General features: G+C 38.8%; 1 protein-coding gene across 1 annotated transcript in view; it reads left to right on the top strand.

The window, feature by feature from the left end:
* Positions 1–10,448: 10,448 nt before the first annotated feature.
* Positions 10,449–20,210, top strand: part of HBS1L (HBS1 like translational GTPase) — a 61,420-nt gene continuing 51,658 nt past the window's right edge. The window contains exons 1-4 of the mRNA XM_074896367.1: positions 10,449–10,582; positions 13,876–13,941; positions 16,741–16,878; positions 19,141–19,335. Coding sequence (XP_074752468.1) covers positions 10,540–10,582; positions 13,876–13,941; positions 16,741–16,878; positions 19,141–19,335 — 442 coding nt within the window. The 5' untranslated portion in view covers positions 10,449–10,539. The remainder of the gene's footprint in view (positions 10,583–13,875; positions 13,942–16,740; positions 16,879–19,140; positions 19,336–20,210) is intronic.

Below are 20,210 nucleotides of genomic sequence, written 5' to 3'. Positions count from 1 at the left end.
ATATCTAAAGGCCGTCTGTGTTTTGCTTTTTACTACTGCTATAAAGCACTGTAAGAGACAGCTTTAGCTTCCAGTCAGAGAGACAGGATAGCTTGAAGACTAGCAATGAGTTTGGGTGAAACTGAATGTAGACCTCGTTTTACAGATTTTGCCCTTACTGACAGAAACAGATGCAACCATTTTGACTTCTCTCAATTATTATTTTCCTTTCTTCATGTATAGATCTTTCATTTTTGCTCTCCATTCTCATTTGTTTGATTTACCCCTGGTTGTTTTCAGTAGGAAAACATCCCCAAAAGACTTCAAGACCTCATTTTGTGCCTTGAAAGCTTGGAACCGATGTGACTAATTAGGGCTTCTGTAACTTACGCTGGTAATACTCTTTCACATATATCTTAGGATTCTTCTCAGAATGAATGCTTGATGTAAAAGATAGGAAAATCAGTTCCTCTGGGTCTATACCTGAAGCAAATTTTCTTTAAAAAGGTATGGTAGTTGCATCCAGGTTACGAAGTGGAAGTTTTAAATCCTGCAAATTTAACGTGCAGCCACGTTAAATGTATCTGCACATTCAAGAAATTATTTGAACAGTGTTAATTTATTTCAGGAGCCTACAGAAATTATATAACTTGTACAACTGCAAAACTGCTCTAAGATTACAAATTACTTTCAATATATTGATAGTCTTTTGATTAGTCATAAATATATAGGTGTTTATATCAATCTTTGAGATACCAATATTTTATTACCATTAGTCTCGTCTGTCAGTCATGGAGAAGAACCATGCTGTACTCAGTAGGGTAAAAATACAGAAAAAAGAAAGATGATCCTTTTCCAAAGAGTTTATAACCTGAGACAAGCATTGTTTCTGGTTGAGGAATAGTTACCTTTCAACATACAGAAAGTTTTTTTAAGAAAATTCAAATCAATGAATCACAATCTCTTCTTTTGAGAGGTGATCATTTTTCTTGATATGCACTCAAAGATAATGTGTCAAGTCTGATTTAAAATACTGGAAAGCATCATGCCTTTAATCTAAGGTGAAGGAAGTCTCATACAAGTACACAGTATTTGCTAAACCCATATATTTTTGTAAACTGGCAGGCTCCCTCACCAGCCAGGGAGAAAAATCCGGTACCACACCCAAGCCTCTTTAAGGCCCTTCCCTCAGGCACATCTTATTATCTCAAATGTAAACTTTACCAAGCAGCAGAACACAAGGTTATTTCCCCTGACTAAAGCTACCCCCAGGGGCACCTACAACCAGGAGTCAACGGATCCAGCTGGGTTTCTTGGTCCTTAGCAAGACTCACTTGATGCCTTTTCCCTTTTGGACAAATAATGGCTCAGGACTGACTGTGCCACTGCTCTTCTCCCACCTCCTCAGGCTCAAAGGGGCATCCTTGGTTAATCGCCTCCTCTTTGCTATGTTTCACTTTTTTCTTTTTTTTTTTTTTTTACTCAATCTTCTGTTTTCACAGATAACATCCATTGACATTTTCTCACTGCCTGAGAACACAGATAAGAAATTTTCTATACCTATTATTATCTTTTGTTGCTCAGCTCATGGTTCCTCTAGCAGTAATAGGGTGACTCTCTAAAACAATTTACTCCACTGGAACTCGATGTACAATTTTGCAGTTTTGTTCTACCAAAATCCTCTCCTTTATATATTTTGTTGGTCTGGTTAGTATCAAATTGATTCAGGAAAGCAAATGCAATTATCTCTATTGACTTGCATAAGATTTGGACCAGGCCCAAAATGAATTTCTGTAAAAAGATGACCAGAATCTTTTAGTTGGGGAGTATTAGTAGAATTCTGCTGTAGCATTTATTGAGAATGAAATGTGGATTTCCACATGAGCACAGCTGAATTAGAATGAAGTAGGAATATTTTCTGTTTCTATTGCAAATAATGTACTTACTGATTCTGCTTGTAATATTTCCAATCATTCTAAACTTCCTTTTAATAAAGTTAAGTGACCAATACAGAATGCTGGCATTGCATCATAGCTGTATATTACAATCTCAAATTTATGAAATCCAGCAAAGCAACTATCTAATGTTCTGCCAGAATTAGGTTTCTGAATGGCAAATAAATACTAAAATTTATTGTTATGGGGTTAAATTCATTCCTGATTAAATTTAATTGAAGTCACTTTTACATGCCTTGCCGAATAAATTATACTGACTTGATTCCATTCACTCAATACAGCTGAGTATCAATTATTAAACACTGAATAGAAGTAATTTCATTAACTCCTGAATATCCTACCATCAACCTAAGTAATGTGGATAGACTGTGACCATTTCTATTAAATACTTCAGAGTCCAGAAATAGTTTTGCCAGATAAAACAAGCTCTTCCATAAACAGCGAAGGGATGAAACCTGGACTCTTCTGACTGTATCTGTTGTTCCCCAACTTCTAGTACTACTACTTCACAGCAGTAACCAGAGCTGTCTCTATATGTATCTCTGCGACACCATCATTGGGCCCATACTATGGCTAATGTGAAATTCCGCATACACATAGAACATGTAACAGTTCAATTTTAGATGTTCTTCTGTCTGAGGGAGCACTAATTTGAGACACTCTCTTGTATCTCACCACTGAATTTTACTAAGATTGAAGGAATGTATGAAAACTGTTTTTCCATAAGCCTTGCTTCTGTAGACTTTCGCAAAACCCCCACCCAGATTACTGATATAGAAGGAAAATGAACATAATTTCCATGAGCACAAAGCAAAGAAAGACTTTGTTGCTACAGGGATTTGTTCCATTCAAAGATGATGTAGTTAATATTGTAATTCAGATGTGTTAGCTTCTTCAGGGGTTGTCTGCAGGAATGGCTGGTGTGAGGTATACCTGATTCAGTATAAAGTCTTGTGGGAAATTATTTTATCGATAGCAGAGGGACAGAAAGAACCATTTCTTGCCATTGTGACCATGCATGATTTGGGAAAAAATACTTTGTTGCTAACCAAATTTATCTTACACTGCAACACTGCTGTGTCTTTTGGGGAATTCATTGCATGGATACAATCATAAGAGATACGTGGACTTCAGTGCAAAGATGAAAGATCCCCACACCTCCAATCAGCAACAAGATCACATAAACAATTACAATTTTAGGCATATTAAGCAAAATTTTATGTAGTTAACCTGTCCTCGGAGAGAGCTTAGAAAGTGAGACAATAATCTTTTCAGAAGGAGATACTTTGGAGGTAGAATAATGTTTAAATAGAACAGCTATGTCAATTAAGCTTTTGACACCAGTATTTACAGAATCACAGAATCATCTAGGTTGGAAAAGACCTTGAAGATCATCCAGTCCAACCATCAACTCAACATTATTGATTCATAAGGCCTAAGTCATGTTTGTTTTTATAAAAAGTGCAGATATAAGAATTGGGGAGATGAGTAAGATATCTCCAGTAAAACTGAAATCCTGCCATCACCCACAAGGTTGCTGCTGCAGCACCCTAAGACCAAAAGCTTACATGTTCTTTTTTTGTAATATATGGTGTACATGCTAGGGAGCTTTGGACTGGTATTGATGTGTTGGGTTTTTGGTGTGGGTTTTTTCTTTTTTTAATTGGTATTTCTCCTTTACACTTTGTGGCTAATGTTTTCCTATTATCAAGGTTTTGCATATTTTCAGCACCCACCCAACTCTGTGGTATTATATGTATTTTTTAAAGGTCTGAGTGACAAGTACATTGATATAAGTGAATCATCATTTTGCAGGCATAAAATTTTATCAGATTGGTTTTCAAGTAGATTTATGCATTTAAGACAGTGCATCTGCCATACAAGATTAGCTCATGGAAGATAGGACATTTGTTCCAATAGTGAGTGATAGAATTTTATACATGTGAAGCAAACTAGATAGTAAATGAGCATCTCATTAAGTAGTTTCTGGTTATCAGATAAAGTAAACAAAACTGAACTAAAAGGATATTAATGTGCAAGATTAGGCCAAGTTTCCATTCCCTGCTAGGGTCACTGCTTTATGCTTCAGGACTACATTTGACTCTAGCATACAGAAAATATAACCAGATGACAAAGGAAGAAAAGCAAAATAAAAGAACATCTGAAGTGCACTATTTCCTGTGATTGCAGGATGAATTAGCAATCCCTGCTATGGGATTCTTCAGTCTGCAGTACATAAGGATTGATTGAGAGATAAAGAGGGACTTGAAAATTTCATGAAGTATTACTCCTTTAAAGTGAAAATTTTGGGGGAAGAAAACAAAGACTTTAGTCAAAGACCAAAGTATAGTATCATTCTGAATGAAGCCACATTTCTTATTCACCTAAAGATGCTCCCTGTCACACTTAATAATACCACGTATCTCTTTTCAGCCTGACATATACCAATTTTACAGATTCAGTTCCAAGTCTCACGTGCAAAGGAATATGATTCAGGAAAACCCTGCAGGTAGCAGATTTCCAAGAGAGGTGAGTACAGAGGGTTTCCCTGCTTGTAGTTTGCCTATTCTGCATCACATAAAGGTAACTGAATCTCAGGCTTCCTACAGACCAGAGATGGCTGCACAACCTTGCAACCTGGATGCATGGCAATGCTCCATGCTCAGTAGTACAGAGGGCAGCAGACTGTGCATGCCACCAGTAAGGCTGTGCTCAAAGTGAGCCTAGCAAACACCATGTAGCTGAGATTTCTCTCTCAGGATACCCCACGACTTGCCCAGACCCCATGTGTGAGTCAGCACTTTAAATAAAATGGATACATACTCAGAGTTTGCCACAGCCTCAATTAATACATGAATATCAAATGCTGATTCTTCGGGATGTCTTCTGGAAGTCTGAATTTATTCTTCTGCTGGAAGTCTTTGTTGTGTTTTCCATGTGTTAGGTAATTCCCCCCACCCCATCCCCCTCTAGGGGATTTTTTAGGTCAGTAACCAGAAAGGGCAAAAAGTAGGTCTCTAAGAGACTAGCATATGGAGTTTTCCTGACAACATATTCCATCTTTTCTGCCCGGCATATACAATTGGGTTTGCCAAAGGCAGGTCCCAAAAATTTAAAACTAAAATCAGAGTAATTCTAAGATAATGCTTAGAGTTTAGCAAGCTGCCTTCCCAGCAAACCAACTATAACCATGCCTCCTACATGCATACATATGTCTGCATTTGTTTTTCATTTAAAGTCTATGTGAATAGATCAGTAGTGGAATGTCCTGGTCAGATTTGTATCACAAATTACTTTATCCAGAAAAGCGAGGGACTTTTCAAACTGTATTCATCCTGCTTTGATTTGTGCCTGTGGATGCTTGTGTAAGGTTTCTTAAAAGATATTTCCCAGAATCTTTTTTCCTACCAAGGCAATAGAAAAAGATCCTGCTGGTGCTACTGGAAGCTTGACTGCATCCTTATATTCAATAAACATACCTCACCATAGACGTATTGGTGAAGACACAGTTTATGGTAGTAGCCAGGATCCATGACAAACTTAAAAGTGCTTGGTAAATTGGTGGGTACAATTACATACAACAGAATGCTGCCACTACATATATATGTGAGTCATTATACTACGCTTTAGCACAGACACATGCATCATACTCAACTGATCCATAATAACAGCCTTCTGTTTTGCCTCTTCCTTTTGTCTGTAGCTCCCATTAATTTATCCTGTCAGTTGCCTGTAACAATTAAAAGTAGATTGAATCACTAACATGAAGATTTCCATACCTCGCAGAACTTTTATATAGATTTTAAATATTTACTGGGATCACGTTTAAGTATTCTTGTCATCTACACAAATTTCTAAACTGTTTGAATCCTGCTAAGTTTTTGGTCGCGATTATTTCTTCCAGCAGTGAATTTTAGAGTCTAATTCTCTGCTGAATGAAAATTCTTTACTTTTACCAGTGTAAAAATTGCCTTCTTTCAATCTCATGGAATTTCCTCTTTTAGTATGAGGGAAAAAAACAACGGCATTTATGAGACATCCCCTATTATATGCTTTGGTCATGTCCCATTTTATACATCTCTTCTGTAAGACAAATTCTTAAGCCTTTTAATCTTTTTTCATGTAAGAAATTTCTCATGCCCCTGGTGTTTCTCATCACTTATCTCACTCTGTATCAACGACATACTTCATAGACCAAGTAGAAGTGAATGTCACTCTGTTGTAATCATATCTCTCTTTTTTTTTTTTTTTTTTTTATTTGCACTCAGTGGTAAAACCAAGTGATCAGGGATTTTTAGTGAGTGCTTCACAGTGGCTATAGCTAACATGCTTTTGTCAACCCTGCTTGAATTTGAACTGCTCTTGCAGCTGTGTGGTTTAAGGCAGTTCCCTCCTTGCAGAGACTGAAATTTCCTTTCTGGGCCAATGTTTGGGTCACTGCAGGTGAGAAGCAGTCTGAGAGCCAGCAGGGAGGCAGCAGGATGACAGGGGAACAGGGGATTGAGCCCAAAGTGTTTTGGGAAGTATAGACATAGCTGAAGTCACAGAAGTATTTCTTTATTGTAACAGTAAGTGTACATACTTGTGAGGAGCACGAATGTGGTGAGCTTGGCAGTGTTAGGTTTACAGGAGGACTCGATAATCTTGAAGGTCTTCTCCAACCTAAATGATTCTATGATTCTCTGTTAAACCATCCAAATAGGCAGCTTTTCCAGATCAAATTGCCATTACATTACCATTTGCCATCAGTTGCTATCTAACTTAGCTAGATCCTGTTGAAATTTTATAAGGTCTTGACTAACATAAATCACTAACTCACATGCAAACCTTGTTCTGCAGACTGATCCATTCTCAAAGAAATAATAAATATATTTAACAAGCTCATTCATACTGTGGAAAATTGGGGACACTTGCTATTTACCATATGTACAAAATGATCATTTATTAATACTCTTTGCTTTTTGACTCCTAAATCAGCTTCTAATCTAGATGGTGTCATTTTAAACAAAACCAGACATGTATTTATTGGCTGCAGTTCTGATCTAGTGAGATCATTTATCAGCTGGAATAGTGCTTACTGACATTGATAATATCTATATTTTAAAACTTAACACCCACACTGCATAGTGTGGTATAATATCTGGAATTATGCTACTTTTTCCCAGACCAGGTCTTACTTAGCTTTGGTTTAAAAGGAAACAATATTGAAATGGACTGAATATTTTTTAACTAAGAACTTTAAAACTACTAAAAAGCTGGATAACTTCACTTTAAGAAGAAATAACATCATTCAAAAGACTTTTTGCTTAGCTAAAATAAATTCTTGAATATTTTATTAATTGATTCTGTTACAAATAAATTGGTAGTGCTGGGACTGGGAGTGCCTGGGAGACTGCTGAGAAAAACTGGATTACCAGTAGTGCTGCCATCTGGACTGAGACTGGAGGTGTCAGTTCACTTCTTAATGCACATGCCTAAAAGTAATATATAATCTCAGTGGGCAGGAAGGACATGAATGCTCATAGTGTTTAACAGAAGTGACATGGTTAGTCATGCCTTAGTCAGAGCTGCTAGAGCCAGGCTGATGAGGTTCCAGACTGGTGAGGTTCTCTCATGGTGCTTTAATTGCTGCTGAAGGAATAATGTTTAGTTATAGGCTGCTTTGCTATCAGACAAATACCTTTCATGAACCTTGTGTTTGCTGACAAATAGCCCTAACTGAGGCATTGCTAGGGCTTAAGGACTGAAGCTTACTATTTCTTGAACACCTTTCCCTAAAACATTTACATAGGTCTCAGAGTTAAAGAAAGGCAAGGAATGATCACAGTGTATTTATGACTTTATTTGAAGATACAGCTGTAAAATGAAATAATTGTGCTTCTGTGTGAAATTGTTCTTGTTTTTTTTTCCTCAGGTCTTCACATTATATAACCTACTACACTTTAAATGAAGAAAAATAGCAGCCTTCCAAGTTCACAGTTAATGCCATGGAAAGGCTACATGGTGTATCACCTCCTATACTGGGCTTATATAATCTTTATATTTTATAACTATTATTTATTTTCTTCTTTTAAATATTAATTTTTAAATCTTGAAAACATTACATCTGACTATCAAGCAAACGAAATGTGGGTCATATCTGTGGAGGCCACAGTCACTGAAAATCAAGAGCGATAACATAGTAAATGTGAACATAAAATTCAAACATGAAAAATTATTGACAAGCGTTTGGTGGTTTGTGTAAAAAGCATGAATAGGAAGGATGAAAGAAACATCTTTGCAATAGGATTGTCAGGTGTGAAACAAGAAATGTCACTATTTGAAAAAAAAGAATGTTAAATTTACATGATTAATATTTACTGCAGTTTTTAACATTTGAAAATGTTAAAAGTAATTTGTAAGTAATTTGGAGGCTGGAAAGAGTACCATTTCCAAAGTAAAGCTGTTGGGAGATAGACTGGCAGAACTCTGTGAGGGCTGTAGTGCTACAGTATCTTATTTTACTTCATCAAAAGCTCAGATAGCACTTGCTGGAATCAGGTTTTGCATTTAGAAGTGTGCCACCCTGGACGTATAATATTAAATCATAATGTATGATAGCAATTCTTCACTTTTGTATCTTTGACCCATATCAAGAGATTGGGACAGATAAGGATGAACACAACTTCTGTCAAACATCTGCTGTACAGAACATTTGGGTCACTAAAGGTCAACAGGACACCAGCATTAATTAGAAATCTTTGTTTCCAGTTCTATTTTAAAACTAGAACTGTATGAGATCCTAAGTTTGTGCAGCTGCATGTGCTGTTCTGTACAAATTAGTTAGAAATATGCAAATAACATAAGGGAAAAATCTGCACATTTGCATACAATTTGTATATGAACACAAACTTTGGCTTATGTTTAACATGGCCTGCCTCTGGCAGTGACCAGGAAGGATGTGGAGTTGCAGATAGTGAGAGTTTTGGCATGTGGGCCAGGCTGAGACAATAGTTAGGTGGCAGTTACAAAACCTGGGTATGCATGTTTGTGTCTGTAGGGATGTGTGGCTATGCGGTGCAATATTGGAGGACACCTGGTGCATGCAGGTGGCTGGAGGAAGCTGGATTTCTGGTGTCAAAACTGGATAAAAAGATGGTAAATAAAGTATTAAAGGTGTTGAAGATGGAGACATCTGACTTGAGAAATATTAATGGGATTGTCTGCCTAGCAGCTCCTGAGGAGCTGCATGTAGATGAATGCAGGTATTTGGGGAGCAGCTGGGCTTGAGGATGTAGAAGCAGCTGAGTCTGTCAGAGCTGGAGCTCAGCAGGGAGCACTGGTAGCGCCTGTGAACTGGGATCTCTCTCCCGTCTCCCTCTGCCACAGAAGTTTCCAGTCTTCTCTGCTTGCCCTTCTCTCTGACTCAGCAAGGGGCAGCTGTAAGGACATTCCTTGATTACCTTGTCCCTTGGCACCGCAGCAGCACTTGCAGGCTGAAACTGTTTTAGATGGTGCCTCCAGCAACGTGCCAATGAAGTTAAATCAAGACCTCCATGGAGGCCAACACTCTGACATTTTGCTGCTTAACACTGCCAGTAGTAATGCTAATTAACACAATTTGCATTTACCTACAGCCAGCTCATTTAATCCAGGACACTAGTCAGTCACTGGATTGTAGTGGCTACTAGTCACACACAAACTAGGCCAGCTTGAGCTGTTTCAAGAAAGTTAATTTCAAAACCTTTCAACCTCTGCTCCTGGGGCGGTACACCAATGCAGAAATGGTATTTTAAAAGTGTGTTTACATAAGCACAACAAATTTAGACCAACCCCAAATGTTATGTCATTATCAGTAATGTCACTGCTTTGAATAAGCTCAAATATGTTTGCTTCCATATGTGCACATATGGTTGCTGCACTTACATTTTAAAGTCCGAGGTGTTAATAATGACATAGAAATGACAGTTACAAGCACCAAGCCTGCACCCGACTGTAGGATCAGCCTCATGGCAGCATCAGAAGCAGGGTGACTGGGTGCCGGCACTCTGAATGTCGACTACAGCATCGCAAAAACGGGGGTGTTTCCCCGCCGAGGGGCCAGGTGAAGCCTTCAGGTGATACCCCGGGCAGAGTCAGGCCAGGCCGGGCCTGGTCTGGTCTGTACGGGGCCGAGCACTACGCCACCACCGGAGGCTGCGCGCAGAGACCTCCCAGGGCGCGGCGCCGCAGCGGCTCTTCCCTCACCGCCTGCGAGGAGGCCGAGGGCACGGTGAGGGGCGCAGGCCCGGCGGCGGGCGGGCGGGCCCGCGGCCTCCCGGGCCCCTCAGCCGAGCCCGGCCACGCGGCGCGAGGCGCCGCTGACGTGGCAACCGTCCCGCGCAGGGGCGGAGCGCGAGCGGCGTATGGACCCGCACCCCCCTTCGCCCCGCGCGACCGGCAGACCAGGAAGCGGCCGGGCGAGGCGGGAGACGCCGCGCATGCGCGACAGCGCACAGAGGGCGGAAAGGTGTCATGTGCGCCTGCGCAGGGGGATTCCGCCAGGCCGCACCGGACACCAACATGGCGCCCTAGGTCCGCCGCGCCAGCGCTACCGCGGGCGAGCGAGGTGGCCGCCGCCGCCATCATGTCCCGGCACAGGAACGTCCGTGGCTATAACTACGACGAAGGTAGTGGCGAGCAGGAACCGGCGGCAGAGCTGCGGGGGCCGCCTCAGACGCCGCATCAGCCGCTGGCCCCGCCGCATCCCCCCCTTCCCGGCCCGCACCCCTTCTTCGAGCGGGTTCTTCCGCCCCGCAGGGGTGCGCGGCAGCGTCCGCGGGGGGGAGAGTGCGCCCGAGCGGGAGGGCGCGGGGGGCTGTCAAGGGCGGTGGGAGGGGAGAAGCAGCCCCCTCCCCTCCGCGGGGGTTGGATGAGGCTCACTGCGAGGCCTCGCCCCGCCCCCCCATTTCCCGCCCGAGTGGTGGGTCGGGCGCACGTGGCCGCGCTGCCGCCGCCCCTCAGGGCCGCCCGCTGCCGGGGGCTCCCCGGAGCTTCCCCACGGGGAAAGCGCCGGTCCTGGCAGGCAGGCCCAGGTCACAGAATGAGTTACTGAGCTGCCTTAAGTTGCCGAAGTTGACTACTTTTCAGACTCGAAAACCAGCCTCGGTACAATTGAACCCGCCCTTTTTTAGTCTTGTAAAGCTGAGAAGTTTGTGTTCCCACCCATAGCTCTAGCAAATTGTTGTTGATGTTCGGCCGTAATAATAGATGAGAGGCAACGGCCGTTCCTTGGAGAAGTGTAGTTCTTGGAGATGGAGTTGAGCATCTAAGGAAGAACCTGTTCAGATATATTTCTATTTGATTTAAGCTTGCATGGAGTGAACGAGCTCTTACGTAAGAACTTGGCTCATACTTGCAGTGCTGCAGCTTTCTTTGTGCCCTGTTCCATTAATTTAGGCAAACTGTAAATTGCACTCCTTTTTTCTAAACGGCTTTGTTTGTGTTGGCTTGGGCTGTGGAAAAATGGGCACACTTCTACTTGATATTAGTATTTTAAAGAACCCCTTGGTATAGGAGCAGCTATTTTTGTTTGCTCAATCTGTCAGATTATATACAAAAACTGCAAGAAATACTCCTGCCTGCCTCTGGTCTTTTGCTGTTGAGTGGACAGATGTAATGTTTATATGTATTACAGCAGGACAAACTGGGTTTTCTGCTGTGATCTTGGAATTCTTGGGGAACTCACGTGAATCCGTGTGAGCTGTTACATCTGTGTGGCCTATGTTTCAGGTTTTACTAGTGCAAATTCACCTAATACAGGCAAAACCTTAATCTGGATTAGGGATTAGAGAGTTTGATTCTTTCATCCTCAAGATATTTTCTTCACCATGGATTGGTTGAAATGAAGTCGGTCGATGAAGTTCAGTGCCCAGTCTGTAGAATTCATTTCAGTGTTTGTACACTCAGAATCTTTTAATGAGGTTGCTGAGATACATAGTAATTTGCTGTAGCCATATGAGGTTTAAGTTTCTATTGTTATTTGAAACTTTACTGTTGTATTACACATCAGGTTTAATTAGGAGTGTGTATATGTGTGGTCTTTATATTTACACTGTATACTACTTTTGTAGTTGCGTATAATAATTTCTGGCCCAAATGAAGTACACTTCTGTGTCTATTTAATACAAAGCCATATGGGTTTTTTTTAATGCCATTTAGGATTCTGTAGTGCTTTGTCTGGCCCAGTTATTTGTCTTCTTTCAAAAGTAAATATTTGCAGTATTTTTTGGTCTCCTTTTCTAGTAATGTTTCTGAGGCCTTAGATCACGTGGCCCTTATTTGACCATATTCTATTTCTGCTCTCTCCTTTTTGAGGTATTGTGATCAGCACTGAATATGATATTCCAACTGAGAGCATGTTGATGTTACAGAAGTATTCTACATTATCAACAGCTGTGACTTCTACTCTGTTCTCTGTAATTTCTGTCATTTTTAAATAATTATTTTTATGGTCAATGCAAGCTGAGCCATCTCACTGAGGTGTCTTTTTCTTAGTTTAGAAATTAAGCCAGTATGGGATACAGAAGTTATTCTGGCTAAGCATACTGAGAAGACTCACCCTGGTTTCACTTACTACTAACTGTGAATGTTAACCATTCACAGAAGTCATCTAGGAGTTCTCATTGACACTCTTCAAGTATTGGTCAAAGTACAAAAAGATGTTCTTACCTTGAAAAAAAAGTCTATCTTTTCTCTAGACTTATAGATTAGTTGGTTCTAGCATGGAACCAGGAGACAGTGAGTTCTTTCCAACATCATCAAAAAATAGATAACGATATGCTCTTTAATTTTTAAAGACAAACAATCAGAACAAGCCTATAATGTTGTCTATATTCTGTGATAGTTAATTTCCAAAGTAGCTTCCTGAGTCTTTCACTAAACTTCATACACTTCTGCCAGCTCTTTTAGCTACTGCTTTTGGTTGGCATTTTTTTTGAGAATTACAGTTTGAAAATTATAGAGTTAAGTTTACTTTGATTTTCTTGTTCCATGTTGTGAGATAAATGAACCTTTCATGCCCTAAATTGTAAGCCTTTTATAGATGGATACAGTGTTTGTAGTGTCCCAGTACTGTGGCCTGTAAATTGATACCAGAGTTACTTTTTATCTCTCCCTCTTTTAAAACAAAAACAATACGGGTTATTTATGAAACTGCCAAGTGTATGCAAAAACATCTTTAAAAATATTTAATTACTTTTTCCATGTATTTCATTATTAGTGAAAATTGCAAATTTATTTTCAAGATTTACATAATGCTAGGATTTGGGGGGGATCATTTGCTTTCTCTCTGTGTTTTCTGATAACTGATTCCTGATACCTTTGTTTTATTGGGGAAAGTATATGGCTGTGTATATGGCTGTGTTTAAGTAGCTATATAAGATTCTTGCCTTATGGCTGAAACAATTTTGTGTATTCAAAGGGAATTGTGAATTGTGTTTTTGCTTTGCTGAACTTGAGTTGAAAGGTAGATGGCCGTGAGGACAGACCAGAGAAGAGAGCTGTGAAGTAGGTAGGTATGGAGTAGAAATGATGATCCTGAGTTGTTGGAGTAGAGATTGTAATTGAACTATGGAGAGGTCAAGCAGACATATGGAGGGAAGTGCCAGGGGAAAAGATTTGTGGAACTGTAGACAATTGAGTTTGGACTGTGAGGACAGCCTTCCAAAGGAGATGCTGAAGGAGGAGGTGTGAAGCATGGCAGCTCTTGAAAGTTTTCAGCTCTTCTCATGAATAGAGTATTAAATGTTAGAATTCTATTATTGTAACTTAGAATTTCTTACCTAGGTAAATAAAGAGTATTTAACCGCACTTTGGAATACTAGAGATGTATAATTTCTTAAAACCTTGTGTAAAAAGTTTGAATTACAATATTAAGTATTCAGAAGCTATGCAGACTAATCTTACTGTTTCTGCTTCTTAGATTTTGAAGATGATGATGTGTATGGCCAATCAGTAGAAGATGATTATTGCATTTCTCCTTCAACAGGTTAGTTCACATGATTACATACAAGCATTGTCCATTGATTCCTAGTCTGATACTTATTTCTAGAATAAAACAATATTTAAAAGCTAGTGAAACTCTGAAGTGCAAAGGCTTGGACAATAGGCCCAAGCCAGAGTTGATCTATAGATGAATCCTGTATATTTTATAACTGAAAACCATTGTGCTAACAGGTATTATACTAAGTTATAACAAACCACCTGTTCTGATGTAGAAGGTGGAAGTGTTGAAGCCTCATCAACAGGCCCTGAACCAAAACTGTTAACTCAGTATGTAATCATTAATAAAATATGCATGGAGGATGTAGCTATCTTCAATGTATCTTTCCCATCCTTTGTATGTGAATAGAATAACAGAGTCATGGAGGCAGGTGTCTGTCCCCGAGACCTGATGTGAGATCTTGCACATAATCTGATCAGATAAGTAGAGAAACAACCTTAGCTTCTTCCTTGAGCCCTGGCCAGGCTCTGGGGGGAACCTAATGTGGGACTGAAACCAAATATTTCCACTCAAAACAAAGGTGCCAGCTATTCTGGCTTGCCGATCTTTGGTATATAAGGCTGGGCCTGTTCACAGCGACTTTGGAAGCCTCACCTACGGGTGGACGTACCGCGTAGGATTTCCCACTTGCCGGGACAGGCTCTCCAAACCCTCGCTGTAACCGGGGCTGCCCAGCCACTGCAGGTCTGGATGATGGTAAAGTATGCAAGTAGTGATGTATCTTTCTTAATCACTATTCTCTCTCTCAGGTGGTAATGATTTGATGCATTACCCTGTATTTTCCTATTTAAGTGCACTATTCTATCTTACTGTATGTTTTCTGTATTATTCTGTTATATTATTTAATTACTTCTAGTAAAATACATCTGCTCTTTTCACTCTGGTGTCTGAGTTTAATTGATATCCCTAATGAGCAAAACAAACTTTTGAAAAGTGCCTAGTGGCCATAGTCCTGTTGAATTCAGTTAAATAGTGTTAGGCATTGTTGTACTTTTGGAAGTCATGTTAGACAACTGGACACATCTTCAGTCATACAAGTATATTGACTTGGATGGTCAGAATGTATTTGATAATGTAAAAATCTGATTTATGGGAATATGTTGATAGTCTTGAAACATTTGGTATGTTTTAAAATTATTAGCAGGATCTAGCTGGGCTTAATAGTTGTGATTCTGCACCTGGTAGTTGATGTCTTTTACACAGCCTTGAGTAAATGTTGGGCAGGGTGTCTTACTGTGGGATGCAGCACTGGTCCTCGCTGGCTTCTGTTCCCATGTAAGATCATGTGGAGCTAATAATAAGCATTCTACTATTTGTAATGTTGCAAACTAGGTATAAAAATAGTGATCTGTGTGCTTGTGAGATGTAATTGGAGTGGCTCAGTCCAGCTGAATTCAACCCAAATGTAGAACCATTAGGTTGTGTTCTCCAGTCAAATCTCTGGCAAGATTATCAGTTCAGGGTTTCCCCAGATTTGGTGGCAGTGTTTCTAGAGCTTAGCAGGCCTTGAAAACAGTATGGCTGATGTTGACGTGGAGCTGTGCTACTGCAGGTAACTAGGCTGGATCTAAATCTGCTGCGATTGTGATGCAGTCTGTGACCTCTGGCCACAGGTACTTGGGTTAATTAGGTCTTTAAAAATCTGTTCCTCTGTCATCCTGTTGATTTTAAATAAGCAAGTCTAGGTGTGTATTTTTATTATTTGTAGTCACAGTCCCTGATTTATATTCCAATTGTCTTGCATTTGGTTTCTAAGTTTAATTCCTAGAGTTTTCCAGACCTTTTCTAAGAATGAAGGTAGCCTTGTGTTTTGTGATAAAAATATGCAATGTGTTTACTTTTTAATCAAGTATAAACTGCTAAATTGCAAGACTAATTCTTGTTTGTGCACAGTAATTTTTCTAAGAATTCCTTTTATGTAAGCTTCATTTATAAAATAATCTGATCTAGATTCTATAGCAATCTTTTTTAATAGTTGCTTCAAGTTATGGTGATTGAATATGAAGTGGTATGCATTTAGGAAACGGTTGCTAAGGCTGTGCTGCTTCTGGATATACATATGCTTTTAGTATGCATTTCAGAGCTGGGGAGAACATTACCTATTTTTTGGGTTTTGTTTACTTTATACTTCGTATGTTTCTGAGAGTATGTAATGACTGGGGCTTATGTTCAGCAAGAAGTTTTATCTATGTATGTCTTAATGTGTTGCTGAATCAGAGTGGAATTTTGCACTTGTTTAAAGTTTTGTGTGAATATACATTTTTAACTCATGGGCTGTATTTCTAATGAAATTCCAAGATGAAAAGTGTGTGTTCAACTGCATTAAACTATTACTAGTAGTTTGACAGTGCCATACTGTCAAAACAATGTTATTTTCATGCTAATTTATTTTTTTACGTGTAACTAAGGTAAAAAAAAGATAATTGTGGATTAAGGCTGTAGATGGTAATTAGGTATAGAAAATACTGTTTGTCAGACCTGGAGTATATTCTTTTGTTTGAATACTACACTTCGCAGAATTGTTGCATTATATGGATATAAGGGTGTTGCCCAGCCTGTGGTTTCATTGTGATGAGGACTTATTTATATTTTAGCATGCTGTATGCTTTTTCAGTGCAATCTTCAGGTAGTAGTCATTACACAGTAGTGTCCCATTACCCCTGCCCTCAAACCACTGCAACAGGTAAGCCTCCTTTTTTTTTTCCCCCTGTAGAGATGTTTTATTTTTAAAGGAGAAAAAAAAGATTTTACTTTTTTTAATACTTTCTTTTTTACCTAATGCAGCGGCTCAGTTTATCTACTCCAGACGAGACAAACCAGCAACATTTGCTCAGCCATTAGAAGAAGAATATGGCTATGAAGGTACAGATGATACTGCTGATTATTTTACATCCAATCATCAGTTGACTGAAGTTGATAGAGGTAATTATAGAAAATAAATAATTATCAGAACAGTCTCTTTTATAAATCAAGGACTTACTAAAATTGTCTTAAATTAGTATTTGTTACTTGACTGACACTGATCACAATTTTGTAATCTTGTTGTAGAACAACATCCTTTGTGAGCATAGCTTCAGTGGTGATTTTTCAAGTTTGTAGCTACCTTTTGTGTTCTGCTTGTATAACTTGGTTACATACACTGAAATATGTTTTTAGTTTCTCATTAAAAATAATGAGATTTGATATTAAATTCAGACATAAGAACAGCTGTACTGGCTCAGGCCAAGTATCTGTGTAGCTCGTGGTCTTGACTCAGCAAATGGATGCTCAGGGAAGAGTATTAGCAACATAGTATTTGTAGAATGATCTTCTGCTTGTATTGCATTCCAAAATATGGCAATTAGCAGTATTTGAAAGGTTTTCAGTCATTCATTTCCTTGAAACAGTAGCTAATATATTTAGATACCTGTATACTCTACAATCTTATCCTGTTTTGAATTCATTAGACTAGTTTCAATCCTGCAGCCGTGAATTCCACATTACAAGCCAAGTTATGAGCTGAGCGGTTAGGGAAAAAATATTTGCCCTTTTTTTTCTTTTTAAACTTGTTTGAAAAAGGTTCACAAGTCTCCTTCCTAAGTATTAATAGGAACCTAGTTTTTAATGTTTTAGAAATAATGAAGTTAGTTTTTAAAATGTTGATGAGCTTGGAGTAAAGTGTGTTGGTGAATGAATAGACAATAAAATGCATGAATGATACTTGGTATTTAAAATAAGTTGCAGAAAATTCAGAAGCAATAGATAGAATAGAAGCAATCTAGATTCCACGTCAAGTAAATTGGTAGAAGCTATGCTAATGCATAGACGTATGGGTAAATATAATAAATTGGAGTGTAATATACATGTTCTTACAACCGAAGTAATGCTGTAGAGGGAAATTTGAAAGAATTATCCGGTATGTAGTTACAGGTGATCTAGACAATAAGATACGCTGCTTTTCACGGTACTTTTGACAGGCTTTATCAGTTAAGAATTGATATTGGAACAAGAATAAAAGTAATATTCTGGACTAAAAAATGATGGAAAAGAAACATAGAAATAACCATTTCTACTGTGAAAACAGCAGTGGTACCACAAGAACTGTTATGTTTGATAGTGTGTGCCATGTTAGCCATTAATAAGAAATTATTGATTGCAGTCAATCTGGCTGCAAAGAGTTTGGCAAGATTGCCCTTGTTGAGTGTTGGATAATAAAATGGCCAACTAGCATATTGTGCAGGGCTCTGCCAGTACTTGTTTTGCAGAGCAAATGTCTGGGGAACATTGACTTGCTATTTGGATTACAGGTCGAGGGTGTGGATTTAAGTAACCTTGAGGAAGTTGAAATTCTGGGGTGTTGAATTCACTTAGCAAAGTTCCTTAAACATCACTATCTTTGAGGATGTGTTCAAATAAAGAATCTGTAGTAGTCTTCCTGTTGTTCAGTGCCTGTTTTCTAAAATCTGAACGGGCAGGAACTGTGGTTCTCAGGAAGACTTTCTTCTGTTCTCTTGTGTTTGTATGTCTGATCAGCACACTGCTTCCAGTGAGTGGCAGCCTGGTGAATTTTCAGTCTCGTGTGTTAAATCAGGACTTAAGAAACTTATCTTAGTCAAGGCATTTACTAGTTGCAGATATATGCTCCAAAGAAAATTGGTTTTATATACAAAAAATGTATTATGGCTTTAGGAAAGGTGAAGATTGCAGGTAGTTTCAAACCTGGTGTGTTGATCCAGAGTTTTCAGTTTTTAAGACCTGAGTCGCCCAAAATTGCTGATTTATTTTGGGTGTACTTAAAGTAAAACAGCAGAAGGGTGTAGCATCTGTAAACACTTAAAATGTGCTGTTCAGTGCAATTCCATGTTGACTTACTAAATTACTTTGGATAATTTTAAAGTGATTATTTGTATTTCTTTTCTGCAGTAAAGATAGTTAATTTTACAACATCAGAGTATTTCAATATTGAGACTTAATAGACTAGTAGTCAGTGATATGTTCCTTATAGGGATAACAGAAATATTCTGCAGGGTTTGGGGGCAAAGTTTATCATGGCAACAAGTGAGAATCAAATTAATTTCTAAAGGTTTTTATCTCTCACTGTGATGTTTTTCTTCTGTTTTTGTTAATCAGATGTCTGGTACTAGTGTTTAGGCCACTTAAGACATTTTTTTTGTTCAGCTTATAACAGTAATATGTCTCTTTTAGCCCGTCTTAATTCATGCCTTGATCAAATGAGAGAAGTTTTGGCAGAATCTGTACCAGAGCAAACAATGGTGCAAGCAGTACTGGATAGTAAATTTGATGCACAGAAGGCTTTGGATTTTGTGCTTTCACAAGGCAGTAAGCAAAATGTGAAGACCAAGAACGAGGATGCTGTGATTGTAGGAAAGACGACAAAAGGTATACTTCTCTTTAATTGTTTACATTCAAGATGATTCATTTCTATGTACAGTTTAACTTTGGCTTTACAAGCTGTGAAAATGCTTGTTACTGCATTAGTCATTTATTAGAAAATCAAAAAAGACCAACCTTTCTATTTCTGTGCTCTATAAACATTTAAAGGAAACAGTAGCTTCTCTTGAGCTAGAAGTCAAAATAAAACTTTAGTGTCAGCTTAAATTCAACCTGCAACCACCTGCAGTTCACAGTAAATTTCTGATTTCTAATATATGACTTAACTGGATGAATACATGTCCTAAAAGTTGGACAACATCTTTAAGTTTTACGTACTTCCATTATTTCTTCGGTGAACTGTTATCTCCCATGCCCAATACCTCCCTTTTCTTGGTAACGTCTGTACACTAACTTTCTTGTTTTGATTTACTCTTAACTCTTTGTAATCTTTACTGGCATTCTTTCCCGATTCTTAAAGTTTCCTAGGTATGTCAGTAGGTACCTGTAATTTAATTGTAACATTACATATTTTGGATAACACTTAGTAATTAAATGCCTTTTCATGTTTCTTCTTGATTTTTTTGTTGCTGCTGTCAACTTTAAAAAAAATGGATATTTCATTGTGACTGCACTTCCATCTGAAAATTACTGGCTATTGTAAGGTAAGGAGACTTAATTTGTTGTCCAGAAATGTGTATTGATACAAAGAGTTTCTCTTGTGCAGTAGAAAATGTTGCTGATGCTAGCAAACCTGGGTTTGGAAACTTGACAGCTGAAAGTGGTTCAGCTTGTTACTCTTTAATTACAAATGACAAAATGCTTCTCAATGCTGAAAAATCCAATATACCTTCATCTGAAAGGAAAGGATTGAAATCCTCTTC

Source organism: Athene noctua, chromosome 1 (assembly GCF_965140245.1).
Source record: "Athene noctua chromosome 1, bAthNoc1.hap1.1, whole genome shotgun sequence".
In the NCBI taxonomy this organism is placed as follows: domain Eukaryota; kingdom Metazoa; phylum Chordata; class Aves; order Strigiformes; family Strigidae; genus Athene; species Athene noctua.
This window is presented reverse-complemented; position numbering and strand designations above follow the sequence as displayed.